The sequence below is a fragment of the Balaenoptera borealis genome (assembly GCF_965194805.1).
Source record: "Balaenoptera borealis genome assembly, chromosome: 17".
Classification (NCBI taxonomy): Eukaryota; Metazoa; Chordata; class Mammalia; order Artiodactyla; family Balaenopteridae; genus Balaenoptera; species Balaenoptera borealis.
The window spans coordinates 1,218,316-1,240,811 of NC_138876.1; the positions used below are offsets into that span (position 1 = coordinate 1,218,316).

Consider the following 22,496-nt stretch of genomic DNA (forward strand, 5'->3'; position numbering starts at 1 on the left):
GAGGAGGGGACTGGACCCCTGAGCGGCCCCAGTTCAGTCCCCTGGGCCCTGTGGTCAGCACAGGTCCTTCCTGTGATGGGACCCGACTGGCTGGTGTGTCTAATGCTGAGTCCTGGGTCACTGGTCCTCTCTGCCCGAGAGCTCTGGGGCCGTGGAAGGCTGGGGTGGGACCCCGAGCTGCCCACCCAGCCACAGAGAGCCCAGCCTGCCCACTGCGGGTGGGGTGACTGGGTCGCCTGTGTGCCCCGTAAGCATTCCCTGAGCACCCCGCTCGGAGGACACCTGGGCTGCACGGGGGGACACTGCCTCCTCCCTGTCCTCCTGCCTCCCTGCTGCCCGGGGCTGGTGGCCGTGCTGTGGGTGCCGCGTGCCCAGGAGGAGCAGGTTGGGCAGCCTGGTGTCCCGACCTCTGTCCCGCTCCTCCCAAGAACCCTGGTCTCCTCTTGGCAGGTGTAAGAGGTTTGGGGTGCCCGTGGAGAAGATCTACAACAAGACACAGAGGGAGAAGTTCGCCTGGGCTCTCAACATGGCAGGCGAAGACTTTGAATTCTAAATGAGCATCTCTGTGCCTCGTTGGAACTTATTTTTTTTCACCATTAAAGCAGATTGGGGAATTTTGTACAAAGTCGTGTCTTTTGTGTCATCACACAGAAGGTGGCGGACGCCCGGCCGGGTGCTTTCAAGTGTCCCCTCCCCCATCAGGTGTCCCCTGGCCTGGCTGGGAGCTGGCGTGGCTGCGTGCCTGGTCCCAGGCCCTGACTTGGGGAGGGACCGACTGTCCCGTGAGAGGCCTATGCCTCCCCACTCCCAAACTGCCCCAGCACCGGGCAGGGACCCCCTCAGACACGCTGCACCTGTTCCCTCAACAGATGGGACGGCGGGGCCCTGAGTGCCACTGAGCCTGTCTCTCCTGGTGGGTGGGTGGAGTCCACGTGTCCCCGAGAGCGCAGCTAGCAGCACGTGGGGCTGTCCTGAGTTCCGGCAGGAGTTGTGGTGTCTGTGCCTTCAGGCCGCCTGGTGCGGCGCACCCTCAGGGGCTGGTTTTGGAGTCACGGGGAAAGATCTCGGGTGGGTGTGTGGCACTCAGTGGCCAGGGACATGTGGGCGTGGCTGAGGATGGACGGGAGCGTCACTGATGCGGGGTGGGAGGGACGTCCCTGCCGCAGCCAGGCCTGCGGTCTGCCTGCAGGCTCCTGGAGCTGGAGGTGGGCAGGGGCTGGGAGGTGTCTTTTTTCAAATTCTAGGTTGGGGGGCAGATAATTTTTCTTTGTAGTTTATAGGTCTCTGGCTCAAGAGGCATCTCATCTACACCCAGACCAGGTGAAACTCACCAGAGAAGAGCCTTTGGATGGGACTTCCGGGTGCCTTAGGGGCGGGCATGTTTTGTGTGGAAGGAAAAGTAAGTAATCGTGGCTACAGCGTGGAGTGTAGAAAACTAAGTGGTCCCAAGTCTGCAGATCCGTGTCATTCCCTGGGGCTCCCCCTGCCCTCGCCACTGTCTGCAGTGGATTCCCTGTTTACCAGACCCCCCCAACCCCTGTCTCCCAGCTCCTAGTGTGTTTGGGGGTCTTCTTTTTGTAGCCTCCTGAAAAAAAGTTTCACGAACAGCAGTGAAAAATTTTCAGTTTGCATGTCTGAAAATATTGTTATCCGACTGTCACACTGGACTCACGACTCAATACGCGTAAACTTACAGGTTGCAAATTATTTTCAGTTGTAACTCTCAAAGCATTGTTCCGTTGTCTTCCGACTCGGGACGTGCTGTTGGGAAGTCCCCGGGATCTGATTCCCGGTGCTCCATGGGCTCTGCTGTCTGGCCTGCCCCCTCTAAGGTCGCGCCACTGATACTCTTGTGTTCTCCACGTCGAGACTCAGCACCAGTTTTCCTTTGTTGTTTGTGGAGGGTACTGGGAGGTGCTTTTGCTCTGGTGATTCATGTCTCTTTAGTTCTGGGGAAAAATTATTTCTCTGATAATTTCATTCTCACCATTTTGTTTCCTTTTCTTCCCCCTAGAACTCCTGTTAGTCTTAATCTTTCTATCTTATCATCCACCTCCTTGTCTTTTTATTCTTTTAAAAAGATTTTCTCAACTTTACCTCTCAACCGTCTTACTAATTTTTTAAAAAAATATTTATTTTTATTTGGTTGCACCGGATCTTAGTTGCAGCTCGAGGGCTCCTTAGTTGCAGCACACATGTGGGATCTAGTTCCCTGACCAGGGACCAAACCCGGGCCCCCGGCACTGGGAGCACAGAGTCTTAACCACTGCGCCACTAGAGAAGTCCCCTAATTTGTGTGTGTGTTTTTAGGTTGATTTATTTATTTAAGTTTTATTTTTGGCTGCGTCGGGTCTTAGTTGTGGCATGCGGGATCTTTCATTGTGGCGCGCGGGCTCTTCGTTGTGGTGCGTGGGTTTCTCTCTAGTTGTGGCATGTGGGTTTTTTCTTCTCTGGTTGTGGTGCACAGGCTGCAGGGTGCGTGGGCTCTGTCGCTTGCGGCATGTGGGCTCTAGTTGAGGCACGTGAGCTCAGTAGTTGTGGCGTGTAGGCTTAGTTGCCTCGCAGCAGGTGGGATCTTAGTTCCCCGACCAGGGATCGAACCCGCGTCCCCTGCATTGGAAGGCAGATTCTTTACCACTGGACCACCAGGGAAGTCCCCCCTAATTTGTTTTTAATTTTACTTATCACATGTTTTTAAGATTTGTTTCTTTCTTTTGAATTGTTCCTTTTAAAATACTGTCCTGTTCTCTTCTTTTTTTGCTGCGTGCACAGCATGCGGGATCTTCGTTCCTCGACCAGGAATCGAACCTGTGCCCCCTGCAGTGGAAGCGTGGAGTCCTAACCACTGGACCACCAAGTAAGTCCCCTATTCTGTTCTCTTTTAGTGGACACCGTTCCTTCTTGATCTCCTTGAGGTTACTAACTACCATCTCGCTCACCTTTTCTACATTTCTTGCACTATCTCTGTTTCCTCTGAGTTTGTAAAAGGCTCCTTTTCTTTGGATTGACCTCGCACGCGCATCGAGAACCTCCTCAGCTGTCTGGTGGTGGCCTTCCATCCGTGGGGACGGGGTGGGGGCGTTCTGAGCCCAGGGGAGCCTTGCTGCCTCTGGAGCAGCTGAATGCAGTTGCCACTGAGGTTGGTCCTTATGGCAGGACTTTGTTGTTTCTCCGAGATGGTTCCTGTTCTCTGGTGAGGACCCTGCAGACCCGCCATCTCCAGTCATGGAGCCTTCCCAGAACTTCGCACAGCAAATTGGCGGGCATCTCACCTCCGGAGGCCCCTTGGCCCCTTGGTGGATTCCTGCCTCTGCCTACTTTGTCTTCACAGGTACCGTGGTTCTTAATTACAGGCCCCTCCTACCAACCTTACTGTTTTAACTGGACATTTCATCTAGTTAGGTTTACTGTGATTTTTACGAACCTATTTGGGTGGTTTCTACCATCTTACTCTGATTAGCTTTTTTCAGATTTTTCTTTTCCTATTTATTTTTTAGTTGATATAGTAAGTTTCTGTTCATTTTAAATTATTGCGTTTTTTTTCTATTGGACTGGAAACATATACACCGTTTATATTTAGTAATTAAGGTTAAACTATACTATGCATATTTAAAGTCTAAAATTAAAGTGTATTACAGCCCTTCCCAACAAAGGAGGATCTTAGAACCTGAAAGTCCCTTCTGCCCCCGTGCAGGGCCCAGTGGACGTCCTCACACACAGTGTGGGTTTACACTCACATCGATCTTCTTCTTTGCTCCAACTCCATCTTGTATCGAAGGCTATCATTCTGAAATCATTTTCTTTCTTTTTGTAGTACAAACTTTAGAAGTCCTTTCAGTGAAAATTGCTTAATGAAGAACTGCCTCAGATTTTACTTATTTATAAGTGTCTGTTTTCACCTTATCTATAAAAAATAATTTTGCTGGGCGTGCAGTTCTAGATGGACAGGTGTTTTCTCTCAGTGCACTGAAGACACGAATCCACTGTCTTCTGTCTCTTACTGTCGCCTTGAGCAGTGTGATAGTGTGACTGTGATGGTGGTGATGGTGTGACTGTGATTGCTGGTGATGGTGTCTTTCTCTGGCTCCTCAAGGTCTTTGTCTTGCTGGTCTGTGTTCTCATTGTGTTGTGTCCAGGTGTGGATTTCTTTTTATTTATGCTGCTTCATATCATTATACTTCTTGCATCTGTGAATTTATGTTTTTCATTAAATACAGAGAAGCCTTGCTGGAACACTGTGAGTGGGGTGTAAAGTGCAGAGTCACAGTACTGTGATTGTGGCACAGGGGCCACCAGAAGTTGTGGAAGTCCATCCAAGCAGTCAGGCCCTCCATTCTCAGCTGTAGGTTGGCACGACTTGCTGGCAGTTGTCCACTCTGGCTTAAACATTGAAGATGATGATTGTGGGTCTTGAGAATGGCTGGAACTTCCAGGACATAGAAAACAATTTCAACATTCTCTCCTTTAATTGATTGTTTCATTGGCCTGATTATGGGGAGACTGGTTGAGGTTAAATCTGGGGATGCAGACACTCATCTTCACCAGATGGGGTTGGCTGTTGTTTCTCTGCCTGGATGGCCTGTGGGAGAGGATCTGCATACTCACAGGGGTCAGTGTAGGGTCTTGCTGTATCTCCTCTCCTTCACTCTCTCCTCCTGGGATTCTTGTCACATCTACGTCAGACCTTATTCTCTTCTACAAATCTTTGAACATTTCCTTCATGTTTCCCATCTCCTCGTCCCTGTGGTATCCTGGGTCTCCGTGCATGTTTCTTCCACTACACTAATGCTTCCTTCAGCTGTGTCTAATCTGCTACTTAACCTACCAATTGAATTCTATTTCAGTGATTATAATTTTCATTTCTAAAAGTTCTACTTTATTTTTAAAATTTATTTATTTATTTATTTATTTTTTGGCTGTGTTGGGTCTTCGTTTCTTTGCGAGGGCTTTCTCTAGTTGCGGCGAGCGGGGGCCACTCTTCATCGCGGTGTGCGGGCCTCTCATTATCGCGGCCTCTCTTGTTGCAGAGCACAGGCTCCAGACGCGCAGGCTCAGTAGTTGTGGCTCATGGGCCCAGTTGCTCTGCGGCATGTGGGATCTTCCCAGACCAGGGCTCGAACCTGTGTCCCCCGCATTGGCAGGCAGATTCTCAACCTCTGCGCCACCAGGGAAGCCCCTAAAAGTTCTACTTTAAAAGCCTGCCTTTTCATGAGTGGTAGTCTCTTATTGCTTTCTTGTCACTGTGTCTGTCTTCTTTTTTATTCTTTTTTTAAAATGGAAGTATCGTTGATTTACAATGCTGTGTTTGTTTCTGGTGTATAGCAAAGTGGTTTACACTTTATATATATATATATATATATATATATATATATATACACACACACACACACACACGCACACATACATACATGTTTTTTCATATTCTCTTTCATTATAGTTTATTACAAGATATTGAATATAGTTCCCTGTGCTATACAGTAGGACCTTGTTGTTTATTTTATATATAGTGGTGTGTATATGTTAATCCCAAACTCCTAATTTATCTCCCTAACTTTGGTAACCATAAGTTTGTATTCTATGTCTGTGAGTCTATTTCTGTTTTGTAAATAAGTTCATTTGTATTTTTTTTTTTTAGATTCCACATGTAAGTGATATCATATGGTATTTGTCTTTCTCTTCCTGACTTACTTCACTTAGTATGATAATCTCTAGGTCCACCCATGTTGCTGCAAATGACAGTATTTCATTCTCTTTTATGGCTGAGTAATATTCCATTTTGTGTGTGTGTGTGTGTGTGTGTGTGTGTGTGTATATACATATATACATATATACATATATACATATATATATATATATATATATATATATATATATATATATATATATATATATATATTCGGTTGGCCAAAAAGTTCATTCGGATGTTATGGACGAACCTGAATGAACTTTTTGGCCAACCTAATACCACATCTTCTTTATCCATTCACCTGTTGATGGACATTTAGGTTGCTTCTATGTCTTAGCTATTGTGAATAGTGCTGTTATGAACATTGGGATGTATGTATCCTTTGGTATTAGTTTTCTCCAGATATATGCCCAGGAGTGGGATTTCTGGATCATATGGTAACTCTATTTTTAGTTTTTAAAGGAACCTCCATACTGTGTTCCATAATATGGAAGCCAATTTGTAGGCCCACCAACAGTGTAGGAGGGTTCCCTTTTCTCCACACCCTCTCCAGTATTTATTATTTGTAGACTTTTTGATGATGGTCATCCTGACCAGTGTGAGTTGTTACCTCATTGTAGTTTTGATTTGCATTTCTCTAATATAATTAGAGATGTTGAGCATCTTTTCATGTGCCTGTTGGCCATTTGTGTGTCTTTGCAGAAATGTCTGTTTAGGTCTTCTGCCCATTTTTTGATTGAGTTGTTTATTTTTTCTGTTATTGAGTTGGATGAGCTGTTTGTATATTTTGGAAATTAAGCCCTTGTCAGTCACAACATTTGCAAATATTTTCTCCCATTCCATAGGTTGTCTTTTTGTTTTGTTTATGGTTTCCTTTGCTGTGCTTTCAAGCTTTTACGTTTGATTAGGTCCCATTTGTTTATTTTTGCTTTTATTTCTTTTGCTTTGGGAGACTGACTTAAGAAAACGTTGCTATGATTTATGTCAGAACGTTTTGCCTGTTTTCTTCTAGGAGTTTTATGTTGTCGTGTCTTATATGTCTTTAAGCCATTTTGAGTTTATTTTTGTGTATAGTGTGGGGGAGTGTTCTAACTTCATTGATTTACATGCAGCTGTCCCACTTTCCCAACACCACTTGCTGAAGAGACTGTCTTTTCTACATTGTATATTTCTGCCTCCTTTGTCGAAGATTAATTGACGGTAGGTGTGTGGGTTTATTCCTGGGCTCTCTATGCTGGTGATCCGTATGTCTGTTTTTGTGCCAATACCATGTTGTTTGATTACTGTAGCTTTTTAGTATTACCTGAAGTCTGGGAGGGTTATGCCTCTTGCTTTGTTCTTTTTCCTCAGGACTGCTTTGGCAATTCTGGTCTTTCATGGTTCCGTATAAATTTTAGGATTACTTATTCTAGTTCTGCGAAAAAAGTCATGGGTAATTTGATAGGGATCGCATTAAATCTGTAGATTGCTTTGGGTAGTATGGCCATTTTAACAATATTAATTTTTCCAATCCAAAAGCATGTCTTTCCATTTTAAATCACCTTCAGTTTCCTTTATCAATGTTTCATAGTTCTCAGCATATAAGTCTTTCACCTCCTTGGTCAGGTTTATTCCTAAGTTTTTTTTGATGCCATCTTAAAAGGGATTTTTTTTTTTTTTTTACTTTCCCTTTCCAATATGTCATTGTTAGTGTAAAGAAATGCAACAGGTTTCTGTATGTTGATATTGTATTCTGCTACCCTGCTGAATTTGTTTATCAGTTCTAGTAGTTTTTGTGTGGACTCTTTAGGGATTTCTATATACAGTTATCATGTCATCTGCATATAATGACAATTTTCTCTCTTCCCTTGTAATTTGGATACCTTTTATTTCTTTTTCTTGTCTGACTGCTGTGGCTAGGACTTCCAGTACTATCTGTTGAATAGAAATGGTGACAGTGGACATCCTTGCCTTGTTCCAGATTTTAGTGGGAAGGTGTCTGATTTTTTTAAACACTTCATGCATAACTATTCTCTTGCCTGCATTATCTGGCAATTTCAGTATCTGCAGTTTTTGTGGTTTTATATCTGTTCTTTGCTGATTTTGTTGACCCCCAGTCAATGAGACTCACCTTCCTGTGTACTTGATGATTTCTGTAAGCTCATTGCTTTGATCTCATGATCAGGGACACTACAGGGTCTAAGTAGGGAAAGTTTTCCTCCAAAAAGAGCTACCTGGGAGGCACAAACCTGGGTCTTGGCTTAGCATGGGAGTGCCAGGCTTAGCTTTCCACCTTACCTTGGCCCAAGAGTCAGCAGCCCAATAGCTGTGGTGCCACTGAATGCACTCTGAGGGCAACTCTGCCCCTACAGGCTGCACAACCCTGTGGCCTAAGCTCACACCATAAAAGAAATAGGTGCCAACAAGAGCCCTAGAACTGAGCTACTATTTTGGAAGTCCCAGCCAGCTACAGGACCCAAATAATTCAGTCAGTAGTTAAAGTAGAGCAGACAGTTCCCACGAAGTGGTGCCAAACCACAGCTTGACTAGGACGGATTTGGGTGCTGCAGCTGGACCCCCAGGACTTGTGGCCAGGTGACTGCTCATATTTGTCTTAGTCATTACAGTAAACTTTCAATAACATGACCTCACTCAGATTGTTACAGCAGAGTTTTATGATATGTACAGAGTATCATCCCCAACAAAGACACCTCTCCCTTCCTATCTGGCAAATAGCATTTGTAGGTATCTGTAACACTACTGTACTGTGATATGAAATATCAGATCATGAGCAGTGAGCTTACCTAGACCACTGTTTTACATACCCTTTTTGTCTAATCTCCCAGCTACGAATTGGAAGGTCCTATGGGTGAGCACATTTCTTATGCTCTTCACATTCCCCTAGTGTGCCCTGACCTTTGCTTTGTACACAACATTTAATCCATCTGCTCAGGAATCCCCTCCCCTGGGTGTTCACCCCAGTTTTCCCCTTGCCCCAGTCTTGTTTACTGCTCTCCTGTGTCACTAGTTCCCTCTATATACTTCTGTTATTGGACTTTTACCTACAAAGTCCTTGAATGCAGCCATCACAGTGGCTTTGTGTTTCCCACAACAGTGGCATAAGAGCCTGGACAGCTAAGTGCTTAGGAAATGTCTGTTGGAAGTACAAACATCTTAAACTTGCTTTATCTTATACTACCTTCCTGAGCCTGAGAAGAGTTCTGTATACTCCGAAATGGCGTGAAAACAAGTGAATCAGTACCTCCTCCTTCCGGCCAAGCCTGTGGTCTTTCCTCTATGCCTGTCTTTCATAAACTCCCCTGCATAGTTCATGTACTTATTTTTTTGTGGAGTGCACATCCTGTATCCGGGGCTGTGCTAAAATAATTCTAGCTACAGGGGCTCATACTTTGATAGAAAGACACAGACATAAGCATATAGCTTTGATACAGGGTAGAAAGTGATTCTTGACTTTTCAAAAGAGCTATGAAACTGAAAAAAAAACAAAAAAAACCCCAAAACCTACTGATACATGGATAAACCTCAAAAAACATTAAGCAAAGGGAAAAAGACATAAAAGAGTATAAATTATATCACTATTTATATAACGTTCTAGAACAAGCAAAACTATAGTGACAGAAACGAGATCACTGGTTGCCTCTGAGGATAAAGGGCTGACTTGAAGGGGCATAAGGAGACTTTCTGGGGTGATGGAAATAGTCTACATCTTGAGAGTGTGGTGGGCGTAAAGGTCAAAGCACATTGTACTTGTTGAAACTCATAAAACGAAAGAAACACTTAAGATCTATGCGTTCCACTGTATGTAAATTATACTTCAGGAAAAACCCAGTGCTGTGAAAATGAAATAAATTAACTTCCGAGGCACACATTGCCATCACGTCTCCTTCCCCAAGGCTCCTCTTTCCTTTCTGGTGCTCCTGGCCAGGCGGCGGTAGACAAACTGCTGGCCTCCATGGGCAGGCTTGGAGACCACCAAGACAGTTTTATCCTCTTCCTGTGGGGTGAAGTACACAAAGCTGGGGGCATGGGCAAAAAGTGAAGGGCGTTGTACCCACACTCCAATCTTATTTACTCAATTTTCCACTCCACGCTCACCCCCCAACAGGCTCACTCCGTGCCGTGAACTCGCTGGTGCTGGATGAGATGAAAGCTCAGGCGGAAGGCCCTGCCACACCTGGCACAGTGGAAAGGCTTCTCCCCAGTGTGGATCCTCTGGTGCCGGAAGAAGCCCGACAGGGCCCTGAAGGCACGGCCGCACTCGCCACACTCGTAGGGCTTCTCCCCAGTGTGGATGCGCCGGTGCTCGCTGAGGAAGGAGCTGCGGCTGAAGGCACGCCCACACTCCTGGCAGGCGTAGGGCTTCTCCCCGGTGTGGACCCGCTGGTGCTGAATGAGGTTGGAGCTCTGGCTGAAGGCTTTCCCACACTCTTTGCATTCGTAAGGATTCTCTCCGTGGTGAATTCTCTGGTGCCGGACGACGTTTGAGCTGTGGATGAAGGTTTTCCCGCACTCGCTGCATTCATACAGCCGCTCACCAGTGTGAATTCTCTGGTGCTTAATGGCGTCTGACCTCTGACTGAAGGACCTGCCACACTCAGCACATTCATAGGGCTTCTCTCCCGTGTGGATTCTCTGGTGTCTAATGAGGTTGAAGCTCTGGCTGAAGGCTTTCCCACACTCCTTACAAACGTAAGGCTTCTCCCCATTATGAATGCGCTGGTGCCTGACAACGTGGGAGCTGTGGATGAAGGCCTTCCCACAGTCGCTGCACTCGTAGGGTTTCTCCCCAGAGTGAATGCTCTGGTGTTTCACCACATCCGAATAGCATTTGAAGCTCCTGTCGCAAGTGCTGCATCGGTAAGGCTGTCCTTTCCAGTGGCTTCTCCTATTGGCCGTGGAGGCTGCATTCAGGGTGACCTCTGACCCAGACACACTGTCCTCATGGCCATTCTGCCCTCCAGTTTCCTCATAAACAACTGGTCCCCGAGGGGAATCTCTGGGCCTCTCTCCAGCTTCCTCATTCCCACAAGGGTCTGGAAACCGCAGTGCCTGGGGAGGCCCCCGTAACGGTCCTGGCACAGCCTGTCCACGGCGTCCCCCTTCTTCTAAGGTTGCCTGCCGTGGCATCAGCCCTGGGCTCTGAGCCCCTTTCTCAGCCACCGAAGCAGCGTAGCAGGAAGCCGGGCCACCACTCGGTGCCTGTGCTAGAAAAGCTGGAAAACAGGGGCAGAGATGCACAACGTAGAACTCTGCTAACGACACACAGATGGCACGGGAGAGCCACATGATGACAGTAAATGGTAAGACGCTAGTGGGCAGCAGACACCCATTATCCCGCCTGTCCTCCTCCTGCCCAGCTCTCCTCCCCGACTTCTAACACCTGTGGTCACAGGAATGGACAAGGGACTGGGGGAGAGCTAATCAGCAGGCTTCCCTGTGACTCCAGAAAAGGCCCAAGCCTCTAACCTCAGTCTGCCTGGTCTCACGAGTGGGGGGAGACAGACCCCCAGGCTCTGGTGACCCCCTGGTATGGCCTCATGGCCTGGAATGCAGAGAGAAGTGGTTGGCAGCAGAGCAAGCACGTGTGGCCACGTTTGAAAACACTTCCAGTGTCACAGTGGGGAGGGGGCGCTCCTGGCACCTAGTGGGGAAAAGCTAGGGAGGCTGCTCAACATCCTGGAATGCACAGGCTGCCCCCAACAGGCACCTCCAGCCCAAAGTGCCCAGAAGTCTTCCCGGAAGGCAGAACCTGGGCTGCCAAACGTCCTAACCAAGAAGCTCAGTCCCCTGGCACAGATGCTGGTCACCACTCTGACACTGGGACCCCACCCTCAGCCTCACCGCCCTTCAGGCCGTACATCTCATAGTATATGCTCAGGCCAGCAACCCAGACAGGGTGCTTTCTCTTTATTCCTTTTCTGAATGGACTGTTTTTAGTAACCTGTTTTGCTCCACACTCTGTGTATGGTAGCATTTGCTAAAATTTAGCCCCAAGTTGTGAGACTGAAGAGTGCTGTCTGGGCCGGATCTGGTCAGGATTAGGGTCAGACAGGGGAGGGAGACGGTGGTCCGGAAGTACTGGGCCCGAAGGGTGGCTCCATGGCTGCGCCTCTGGGTCATCCCCAACTCACCCCCCAAGGGATGATGTGCAGGGACACAGGGTGGCTGAACCACCTGACACGGGGGTTCTGTGACTTCCCAGGAGAGCAGGTACACGTGTGTTTGGGGGAGCCACGGTCATGTTCTCCCCAAGCTCCCAGTGCTGAACCAGAACCTTAGAGTAGAGTATGATGGGGAAAAGCTTGAAATGGCATGTGTCTTTGCCAAGGGAAGGTGGCCTGGTTGTTAGCACAGGTCATGTGACAATTCAACAACAGCAACAACAGGCAACTGAATACGAGCCCTCCCCCAAACGTGGCCTGAACTCTTCAGAACAGAGGGGCCTGGAGCCCAAGAAAGAGGTGGCCAGTGGGTGGGAGGCCAGCCAGATTCTCATCCACCACACACTTCCTGGTCACCAACCCTGAGCCTAGGTCAGTTGACACTGCTGGGCCCTGGTGAGACAAAGCCAAGAATTAATATTCTTGTTCCTCAAAGCTGGAGGCATAACCCTCCCAGACTTCAGACAATACTGCAAAGCTACAGTAATCAAAACAGCATGGTACCTACCTAGGGAGACAAAACACCTGTATGCAGAAAACTATAAGACACTGATGAAAGAAATTAAAAATGATACAAACAGATGGAGAAATATACCATATTCTTGGATTGGAAGAATCAATACTGTGAAAATGACTATACTACCCAAAGCAATCTACAGATTGAATGCAATCCCTATCAAATTACCAATGGCATTTTTTACAGAACTAGAACAAAAAATCTTAAAATCTGTATGGAGACACAAAAGACCCCAAATAGCCAAAGCAGTCTTGAGGGAAAAAAACAGCTGGAGGAATCAGACTATACTACAAAGCTGCAATAATCAAGACAATATGGTACTGGCACAGAAACAGAAATATAGATCAGGATAGAAAGCCCAGAGATAAACCCACGCACCTGTGGTCAACTAATCTATGACAAAGGAGGCAAGGACATACAATGGAGAAAAGACAGTCTCTTCAATAAGTTGTGCTGGGAAAACTGGACAGCTACATGTAAAAGAATGAAAGTAGAACACTCCCTAACACCATACACAAAAATAAACTCAAAATGGATTAGAGACCTAAATGTAAGACTGGACACTATAAAACTCTTAGAGGAAAACATAGGAAGAACACTCTTTGACATAAGATCTTTTTTGATCCACCTCCTGGAGTAATGGAAATAAAAACAAAGATAAACAAATGGGACCTAAGGAAACTTACGAGTTTTTGCAAAGCAAAGGAAACTACAAACAAGACGAAAAGACAACTCTCAGAATGGGAGAAAATATTTGCAAATGAATCAACGGACAAAGGATTAATCTCCAAAATATATAAACAGCTCATGCAGCTCAATATTCAAAAAACAACCCAACCAAAAAATGGGCAGAAGACCTAAATAGACGTTTCTCCAAAGAAGAGATACAGATGGCCAAGAAGCACATGAAAAGCTGCTCAACATCGCTAATTATTAGAGAAATGCAAATCAAAACTACAATGAGGTATCACCTCTCACCAGTCTGAATGGCCATCATCAAAAAATCTACAAACAGTAAATGCTGGAGAGGGTGTGGAGAAAAGGGAACCCTTTTGCACTGTTGGTGGGAATGTAAATTGATACAGCCACTACGGAGAACACAGTATGGACGGTCCTTAAAAAATTAAAAATAGAACTACCATATGACCCAGCAGTCCCACTACTGGGCATATACCCAGAGAAAACCATAATTCAAAAAGACACATGCACCCCAATGTTCATTGCAGCACTATTTACAATAGTCAGGTCATGGAAGCAACCTAAATGCCCATCGACAGACAAATGGATAAAGAAGATGTGGCACATATATACAATGGAATATTACTCAGCCATAAAAAGGAATGAAATTGGGTCATTTGTAGAGATGTGGATGGATCTAGAGACTGTCATACAGAGTGAAGTAAGTCAGAAAGAGAAAAACAAATATCGTATGTTAATGTGGAACCTAGAAACATGGTAGAGATGAACCGGTTTGCAGGGCAGAAATAGAGACACAGATGTAGAGAACAAACGTATGGACCCAAGGGGGGAAAGCGGTGGGGGGTGGTGCGTGGAGGGTTGTGGGATGAATTGGGAGATTGGGATTGATATATATACACTAATATGTATAAAATGGATAATAAGACCCTGCAGTATCAAAAAATAAATAAAATTCAAAAAAAAAACCAAACCCCAGCATGGTATTTGCACAAAAACAGACATATGGATCAATGGAACAGAATAGACAGCCCAGAAATAAACACACACACCTATGGTCAATTAATCTTAGACAAAGGAGGCAAGAATATACAAGGGTGAAAAGACAGTCCCTTCAGCAAGTGGTGCTGGGAAAGCTGGAGAGCCACATATAAATCAATGAAGTTAGAACACTCCCTCACACTATACACAAAAATAAACTCAAAATGGCTCAAAGACTTAAACGTAAGACAGGACACCATAAAACTCCTAGACGAGAACATAGGCAAAACGTTCTCTGACATAAATTGTAGCAATGTTTTCTTAGGTCAGTCTCCCAAAGCAAAAGAAATAAAAGCAAAAATAAACAAATGGGACCTAATCAAACTTAAAAGCTTTTGCACAGCAAAGGAAACCATAAACAAAAAGACAACCTATGGAATGGGAGAAAATATTCGCAAACATTGCGACTGACAAGGGCTTAATTTCCAAAATATACAAACAGCTTATCCAACTCAATAACAAAAAAAAACTCGATCAAAAAAATGGGCAGAAGACCTAAACAGACATTTTTCCAAAGACATACAGATGGCCAACAGGCACATGAAAAGATGCTCAACATTGCTAATTATTAGAGAAATGCAAATCAAAACTACAATGAGGTACCACCTCACACTGGTCAAAATGACCACCACCAAAAAGTCTGCAAATAATAACTGCTGGAGAGGGTGTGGAGAAAAGGGAACCCTCTTGCACTGTTGGTGGGAATGTAAATTGATACAGCCACTATGGAGAACAGTATGGAAGTTCCTTAAAAAACTAAAAATAGAACTACCATATGACCCAGCAATCCCACTCCTGGGCATATATCCGGAAAAAACTCTATTTTGAAAGGATACATGCACCCCAATGTTCATAGCGGCACTATTCACAGTAGCCAAGACAGGAAGCAATCTACATGTCCATCAATAGATGACTGGATAAAGAAGATATGGTATGAATGTATATATATGTGTATGTGTATATATATATATATATATGTATATATATATATAATGGAATACTATTCAGCCATAAAAAGAATGAAATAATGCCATTTGCAACAACATGCAGCAACAGATTATCTTATTAAGTGAAGTCAGTCAGACGAAAATATCATATGATATCACTTATATGTGGAATCTAAAAAAACGATACAGGGGCTTCCCTGCTGGCACAGTGGTTAAGAATCCGCCTGCCAAGGCAGGGGACACGGGTTCGAGCCCTGGTCTGGGAAGATCCCACATGCCGTGGAGCAACTAAGCCCGTGCGCCACAACTACTGAGCCTGCGCTCTAGAGCCCGCGAGCCACAACTACTGAGCCCGCGTGCCACAACTATTGAAGCCCGCGTGCCTGGAGCCTGTGCTCCAAAACAAAGAGAAGCCACTGCAATGAGAAGGCCGCGCACTGCAACGAAGAGTAGCCCCTGCTTGCCGCAACCAGAGCAAAGCCTGCGTGCAGCAACAAAGACCCAATGCAGCCAAAATAATTTTAAAAATAAAATTAAAAAAAAATTAAAAAATGATACAAATGAACTTATTTACAAAACAGAAACAGACTCACACAGAAAACAAACTTATGTTTACCAAAGGGGAAAGGGAGCGGAAGGAGGCATAGATTAGGAGTTTGGGACCAGCAGCTACACACTGCTATATATAAAACAGGTAAACAGCAAGGTCCTACTGTATAGCACACGGAACTATATTCATTACCTTGTAATAACCTATAATGGAAAAGAACACAAAAAAGAACATGTACATATAACTGAATCACTTTGCTGTACCCTTGAAAGTAACACAACATTGTAAATCAACTATAATTTAAAAAATAAAATTCTTGTTCTCAGAGGTCTCCAGGTGGGGGGACCAGAGAAAGGAGAGAGCAGGGTGTAGAGTGTGTCCAGGAGAGCAAAGGAGGGAGGGGCTGAGGGAGCACAGCAGGCGCGGAGGTGGGGAGCTGTGATGGTTAGAAGCTGCCCAAGCCTAGTAACACCTCCAGGGTAGCAGCCAGGCAGATGGACTTGGGAGCCCCGATTCCTAAGCTGTCCCCACGTCCCTGATCCCAGGATGGCCCTCTGGGCCTGGCTGCCTCCCTCACCTGTGCATGTGTCCATCAGGGTAGCCCTCTCTGTGGCGTTCTGCGGACCCAGGCTGGGGCTCTGCTTGCTGCTTCCTGCAGAAACACCAGTAGTGGGACACCTGCCTGGGAGAAAGAGAAAGAAAGGGGAGAAAATGACAGGGAGAGGGGAGGTGAGGTCAGAGTACCTTCAGAGAAGGGAGGGTCAGAGCCTGCCCAGAGGGCCCTGAAGGAGCCACCTCACTATAAATCAAGGTCTGAATAAGCAGACATCCCAGAAACTAGTGCTCCACGGGACACCCTCTGGGAACTGTCTAGGCCATGCTGGCTCCCCGACCCCTGCCCCCCCAGCAGATCAGGAGCAGAGACAGATGTGGCAGCACCTGTTACCTGCCCGCTGTGGTCTCAGCTCCACCAGGAACCAACCAGCACCTTTAGTCAGTCCTCGGATGTCTGGAAAAATTTCTATGTACTTACATTTTTTCTTGATAATGATAAAAGATCTGAATATAAATATACGAAACCAAAAAAGTAACGATCTGAGTGGCGCAATTTTGGATTGAGGAATGCTTTTGCTAAGCTTGCCACCAAAGGTAAAGTGTGACAGATTTAACTACACAAGGATATTTACTATCAAAAACAGAAAGGAAAAAAAAAAACAAAAAACAAAAAACGGGAGGGATATTTGCAACACAAAGATTCATATCCTCCATATCTAAAACCCACTATATATACATCAAAAAGCACGAAAAACTAGTAAAATTTATGAACAGGTAACCAGCAGAAGAAAATAAACAAGTAGTTGGGACCTCCCTGGTGATCCAGTGGTTAAGAAACCGCCTTCCAGTGCAGGGGACACGGGTTCCATCCCTGATCGGGGAACTAAGATCCCACATGCCGCGGAGCAGCTAAGCCCGAGCGCCACAACTACGGAGCCACACACTCTGGACCCCATGCGCCCGCAACTAGAAGAGCCCAGGTGCCACAACTAGGAGCTCGCGTACCTAAGCGGAAGTTCCCCCAAGCCACAACTGAGACCCGACGCAGCCTAAAATAAGTAAAATATTAAAAAAAAAAAAAAAAAAAAAGGGTTAAAAACAGTGGCACCTTATGAGCATATAGACGATTAGGGGAAACTGGCACCTTCATACACCGCTGGAAGAAGAAAAAGTGCACTGGACGGCGGGTAATTCGATGATTTACAAAGGCCTTAAAAATCATACTGTGATTTCACTTCAGGGAACTGTCTGAGGCTGTCCCGGGGCCTTCACACTGGTCGTCACAATGGGCGGGGAAGGCTGTCCCCGGGGCCGTCACACGGCGGGGGTAGGGCCGCCCCCCGCTTCCGCTCTCCTCCCGGATGTGAGCCCTTTCGCAGGGAGAGCCCAGGACAGACAAGGGCCCCGTGCCCCGTAGGGACGGCCCGTCCTTGCGCCCATATTTCTGTTTCCTTCGCGGGCGCGGCCCAGCATCTGCCATCCCCTGCCCAGGCCCCGGTCCGCCGCCACTTACCCGGAGCCCCCGCCGCCCGCCGGAAGCGCCACCTCCCTCTCCCGGGCGGCTCGGGCACTTCCGGTGACGTTCTAGGGCGCCGGAGGACCTGCACTCAGCTGCCCTGGAGGCCGCAGGGGGGGCGTGAGCTTGCCTTCGCGAGTTATGGGCGGATTCCCTAGCTTCGCGTGCAAGACCCTGGGTTGCTGTCCGGCCACCTTCACACCGACCGCTCCCGCCCCTGCAGGGCTTCACTCTCCGCACCTCTGGGACGCCTCCCGGGCCCCCGCCCTGGGCCGCGTGGCCTCCACCAGGTCCAGGCCTGAGGTCCGGGGAGTAAGCCTGGTTAGGTGACCTTGCTGACTGCGGAACGAGCGAATGCACGGACGGATGAAGTCAGCGCTCTTGGAGAAAGGGGGGAGCACCCCGGGGGAAGAAGCAGGCAGAACCGCAGGGACCGCTTCCCCATGGAGAAGATCCGCCGAGGGGAGGGCGCCCCGAGCCTGCCCGGCCTGGGCGCCAGAGCCTCACAGCGGCTGGTCCTCGGCAGGTGGATTCCCCTCCTAGGCCAGAGGCAGCGCAGAAATCCCCTTTTTCCCGCGCGTCCGGCCGCCGCGCCACATTCTCCGGGGTTCCCTCACCGCTGGTTTTCAATGACCACACACTTAAGGGCTTGAAGCATCATGCGTTTATGATCTCACGGCTTCCTTGGGTTGCACGAGTCCAGGCACAGCCTGGCCGGTCCTGAGCTGGGGTCTCTCCTAGGCTGCAGGCAAGGTGTTGGCCACGACTGGGGTCTCACGTGGCTGTGGGCAGGATTCAGTTCCCGAGGGCGGGAGTTCTTTGGGCTCCACACGTGACGTGGGGCTGCAGGCTTCCCACAGGAACGGCGGCCTTGGGGTCCTCTGCAGAGTGGGTGCTCTTGTGTTTAATCCCGGCTGAGAAACCTTCACAGCGTCTGCCTTAGACACGTGTCGTGGGGCCTAGGCGACGAATGTCTTGTCCCCAGCCCATCACTGAGTTGTCTCTCCGTGCTCTGGGCACTTTCCTGTAGATGACTCCTGTGGTCTCTCCTCAGCCACCTCATTCTAACCTGCTTCCAGAAACCCCACAGCCCAGAGAGCCCTTGAAATGACCCCCTGGTCCCTGACAATGTCCCTCCGCAAGATTCTCCTTCTATGGAAGTCTGCTGCTCTGGCACCCACCCCGGGTTCTTAGCCCAGAGAGAAGCACGGGTGGAGACTGGCACCCTCACAGCTGGGCTGGGCCTTCGATGGTGGCCCAGTGCTTGGATGGCAGCAGGCCTTACCTCCATCGGCTTCCACCCACCTGTCCAGTGTCACCTCTTCCTCCAGCTCCCCCCAACTGTGAAACCGGTCACCGCCGCTCCCTGAACACACCAGGCTCATTCCCGCCTCCCTCTGAGCTTTGCCCATTCCCTTCCCTTTCCACATCACTGGACGCAGGTCGCACCTCTCCAGCTGGAATCCTGCAACCACGTGTCCTCTGGGCGTCACGTGGAGGGACATGGTGTCCACGGGCTCTTCACTGGCTAGTGATCATTTTGATCACACAGTTCTCTGGTTTTTTGACTGTGTGGGTACCATTTTCCGCCTTGCAACTAATAAACCATCTCGGGAGAAAAGAAAGGCTGAGGAACTGCTCCCCACTATAGATTCCTCAGGAGACACAGTGACCACAGGCAGGCTAGGATCCCAGAATGGATGCTGGGCTGGAGGGAAAATGCCGCGAGCATGATGAGAAGCCTCGCTTTGCTGAGCATTGTATCAATGTCCGATTACCTGGATTTGGTACCTGCACTGTGGTTTTGTAAGAGAATATCGTTGAGTATAGGAAATACACACTAAAGGGTTATGGAACCAAGAGACATAATGGATGCAATCCATTCTAAAAAGATTCGGGGAAGAAAGAATTTGTATAGATATAAAAAATTAAAAGGTACATTTCTGCCATGGGGTGTGAACTAGTGTGATTCTAGTAGAACTAGTCTTTCTACTTTTCCCCACTTCCCAAATTTTCTACGCTATATTCTATTTATATAATAGGGAAAATGGGCTTTGTCAAAAGTTTTATCAAAAAGTGAAATCTTGACAAACAGCAGTCACTGAAGATCTTGTAAAACATGGAGAAAGCCTGTTTTGTTTTTAAGCCCCAAAGCAGATCATAAATTGCGTACTGAGTTTGTTTTCCAATGGTGCAGATGAGGCCGACAACCACACCCCTGGACGCAGGCGGCGAATGGTTTTCTTCTCCACATGTTCCCACATGTCCCAGTTTCCTATCACACACGTGTCGCTTCTACAACCAGGTGCCCGGAGGGAGCTTTCTTGTTCAGAGGCTACAACAATGGCTCCCTCATGGGACGTGCACTGGCTTTTCTTTTCCAACAGGTTCAGGGGTGCATCTGGGGGCCTGTGCCTTGCTTCTGCTCGGGACCCCTTCCTTCTGGGGAGTGCTCCTCTCCCTTTCTTCCCCTAGATCATTCTGGAACCCCCACCACCCGCTTCTCCAGGAGCTGGAGTAAGAGAGGGCTCTGTACTCTGCAGCCCGGGCTGAGATGGTGTCAGACCTGGGGAAGGCCGGTCAGCGGTTGGAGCCCGAGGCCACATGGGGCCTGCAGAGATGAGAGGCGGGGAGGGGACAGAGACCTCTCTGACAGGCCAGAAAATCCACATTCCTGGGGCTCCTGAAGCAGCTCCTTAATCCCGCGTGCTGCCCGAGCCAGTGCTGAGGGGTTTCTGTCGCTTGCTTTGTTCATGGGTAGTGGGACCACTCAGCTTCCAGGACCAGGCCCTGGGCACTGGAGAGCTGGCCAGTGCCCAGAGGGGCGGACAGGCTTCAGTGGTGCCAGGGCTGGGCCGGCACGAGGTGGGGAGGGCTGAACTCAGGCTGGCCTGAGGCCCCAAGTGCGCACGTGGTCTGTCCCTCCACTAACAGCCCCAGGGGGACAGTGCAGATAGCACTCAGTCTGCCTGCTCCCAGCCACACCCTCCTTGGACAGCCCTGCACTGTGTTCATCACCTCTTCTGATATTAACCCCCAGAGAGAGACTGTGTTTCCAGAGGAAGGAGCTGGCACATGGAGAAGGCAAGCACCACACCTCGCTCGGTCAAGCCCGACTGCGCGGTGCTGACAGATGGGCACCGAATCTCCCCGCTGGAAGCCAGAGGTCCCTGTTCACCACTGGTCAGCGGCTCTGCTCTGCCCGTCTTCCTCCATCCAGGGCCAACAAAACACGTGCCACTGGAATGCTGCTGGTCGCTGCGGGTGCAGAACAGAAAGGTGGACGAAGCCCGCCGGGTCTTCCCAGTTCCCTTTTACTGCCCAGAGCAGCTGGGGCCTACAGTCCTGCCACAATGTAGGGGGAGAGATGAGGGGCCGAGCACAGTGGACAGGCCTTCCAGCAGGCGGCTGGGCAGCAGCAGCAGGGCCAGGAGGGGAGGAACCAGGTAGTCTGGACCCCCAACAACAGCCTAAACAGTTACCTCTTTGGGACCAAAACCAGCCTCAGAACGCAAGAGCTGAAGCCGGAGCAGCCCTGAGCCTACTCAGTACGTGCAACCTGCAACCCGCAACCTTCCCACCGCTGGACTCCCTGCCATCCCCGGGGCCCCTCTGGAGCCTCTCCCGCAATCCCGCCCAAACGGGGCTCCCCGCACCAGTCTCCTGCCAGCCCACCCTGTGTGCTGAGGCTTTTCACAGCAGAGGCATCAGTAAACGCTGAGTACCCGCCCACCACGCACTGCATTTATTTGTAAAAAATTATAAAAATCATAAAGCACACATAAAAATTAAAACATCTTAAAAAGATGATCTAGGGACTTCCCAGGTAGTCCGGTCGTTAAGACTCCACACTCCCAATGCAGGGGGCCTGGGTTCGATCATTGGTCAGGTAACTAGATCCCGCATGCCGCAACTAAGAGCCTGCAAGCCGCAACTAAAGATCTGCGGTGCAGAAACTAAAAGATCCCCCACGAGGCAACTAAGATCCCGAGTGCTGCGACTAAGACCTGGAGCAGCCAAATAAGTAAATAAATAAATAAATATTAAAAAACAAAAAGATGATCTAAAAACTAGAAATAAGCTTGCCGACGCATCACAAGGGAAAACCTCCAGTATTCTGAGGGCTACTCTTAGCAAAAACAACACTCCGAAAACGCCAGCCCGACTTCCGCTCCTGAACCTTCTATCAAACAAGCCACCAGGCACTACAGGGGTCTCACCTAGGCGCACGCGTTCGGAGCGCCACTGCGGCCACTTCCCACCAACGTTATCCACATCCGGGTCTGTGCTCTACCCTGTTCTCGCAGCCCTACAACCGCAGAGAAGACCAACTAGGGTCAACTAATCTCGCAACCCAAAACTCTTCAACGGTCACAGGCGCCCCGCCCCTGGCGGCGCCCCGCCCCTGGCGGCGCCCCGCCCCTGGCGGCGCCCCGCCCCTGGCGGCGCCCCGCCCCTGGCGGCGCCCCGCCCCTGGCGGCGCCCCGCCCCTGGCGGCGCCCCGCCCCTGGCGGCGCCCCGCCCCTGGCGGCGCCCCGCCCCTGGCGGCGCCCCGCCCCTGGCGGCGCCCCGCCCCTGGCGGCGCCCCGCCCCTGGCGGCGCCCCGCCCCTGGCGGCGCCCCGCCCCTGGCGGCGCCCCGCCCCTGGCGGCGCCCCGCCCCTGGCGGCGCCCCGCCCCTGGCGGCGCCCCGCCCCTGGCGGCGCCCCGCCCCTGGCGGCGCCCCGCCCCTGGCGGCGCCCCGCCCCTGGCGGCGCCCCGCCCCTGGCGGCGCCCCGCCCCTGGCGGCGCCCCGCCCCTGGCGGCGCCCCGCCCCTGGCGGCGCCCCG

General features: G+C 49.2%; 2 protein-coding genes across 26 annotated transcripts in view; one reads left to right on the top strand and one right to left on the bottom strand.

Annotated features, from left to right (window-relative positions):
- TOP1MT (DNA topoisomerase I mitochondrial) overlaps window positions 1–9,123 on the top strand; it is a 41,763-nt gene extending 32,640 nt beyond the window's left edge. For all 4 annotated transcript variants that reach the window (XM_082363825.1, XM_082363828.1, XM_082363826.1 and 1 more), the window contains one exon: window positions 451–9,123. In XM_082363825.1, coding sequence (XP_082219951.1) covers window positions 451–553 — 103 coding nt within the window. In that variant the 3' untranslated portion in view covers window positions 554–9,123. The remainder of the gene's footprint in view (window positions 1–450) is intronic.
- Window positions 9,124–9,249: 126 nt separating this feature from the next.
- Window positions 9,250–22,055, bottom strand: ZNF696 (zinc finger protein 696). 22 transcript variants are annotated; one of them, XM_082363833.1, is made up of 4 exons: window positions 21,890–22,054; window positions 16,545–16,607; window positions 16,176–16,280; window positions 9,250–10,899 (listed from the first exon to the last, which is right to left on the bottom strand). In XM_082363833.1, the coding sequence occupies exons 3-4, from the start codon at window positions 16,189–16,191 to the stop codon at window positions 9,794–9,796; spliced, it is 1,122 nt and encodes a 373-aa protein (XP_082219959.1). In that variant the 5' UTR covers window positions 16,192–16,280; window positions 16,545–16,607; window positions 21,890–22,054; the 3' UTR covers window positions 9,250–9,793. The 22 variants fall into 22 exon arrangements, with proteins under 22 accessions (XP_082219959.1, XP_082219968.1, XP_082219975.1 ...); XM_082363842.1 differs by lacking the exon at window positions 21,890–22,054 and adding an exon at window positions 17,667–17,709 and having other exon boundaries at window positions 16,538–16,607; XM_082363849.1 differs by lacking the exon at window positions 21,890–22,054 and adding an exon at window positions 17,262–17,677.
- Window positions 22,056–22,496: the final 441 nt, after the last annotated feature.

What these genes read in the sequence shown, in the direction of transcription:
- ZNF696 (XM_082363830.1), bottom strand. Translation starts at nt 17,375, where the DNA reads ATGATTTTTAAGGCCTTTGTAAATCATCGAATTACCCGCCGTCCAGTG. An exon ending in ATCGTCTATATGCTCATAAG is followed by an intron (nt 16,639 to 17,261) that starts GTGCCACTGTTT and finishes ATCATTATCAAG; the next exon opens with AAAAAATGTAAGTACATAGA. An exon ending in CCACAGCGGGCAGGTAACAG is followed by an intron (nt 16,277 to 16,537) that starts GTGCTGCCACAT and finishes TCTCCCAGGCAG; the next exon opens with GTGTCCCACTACTGGTGTTT.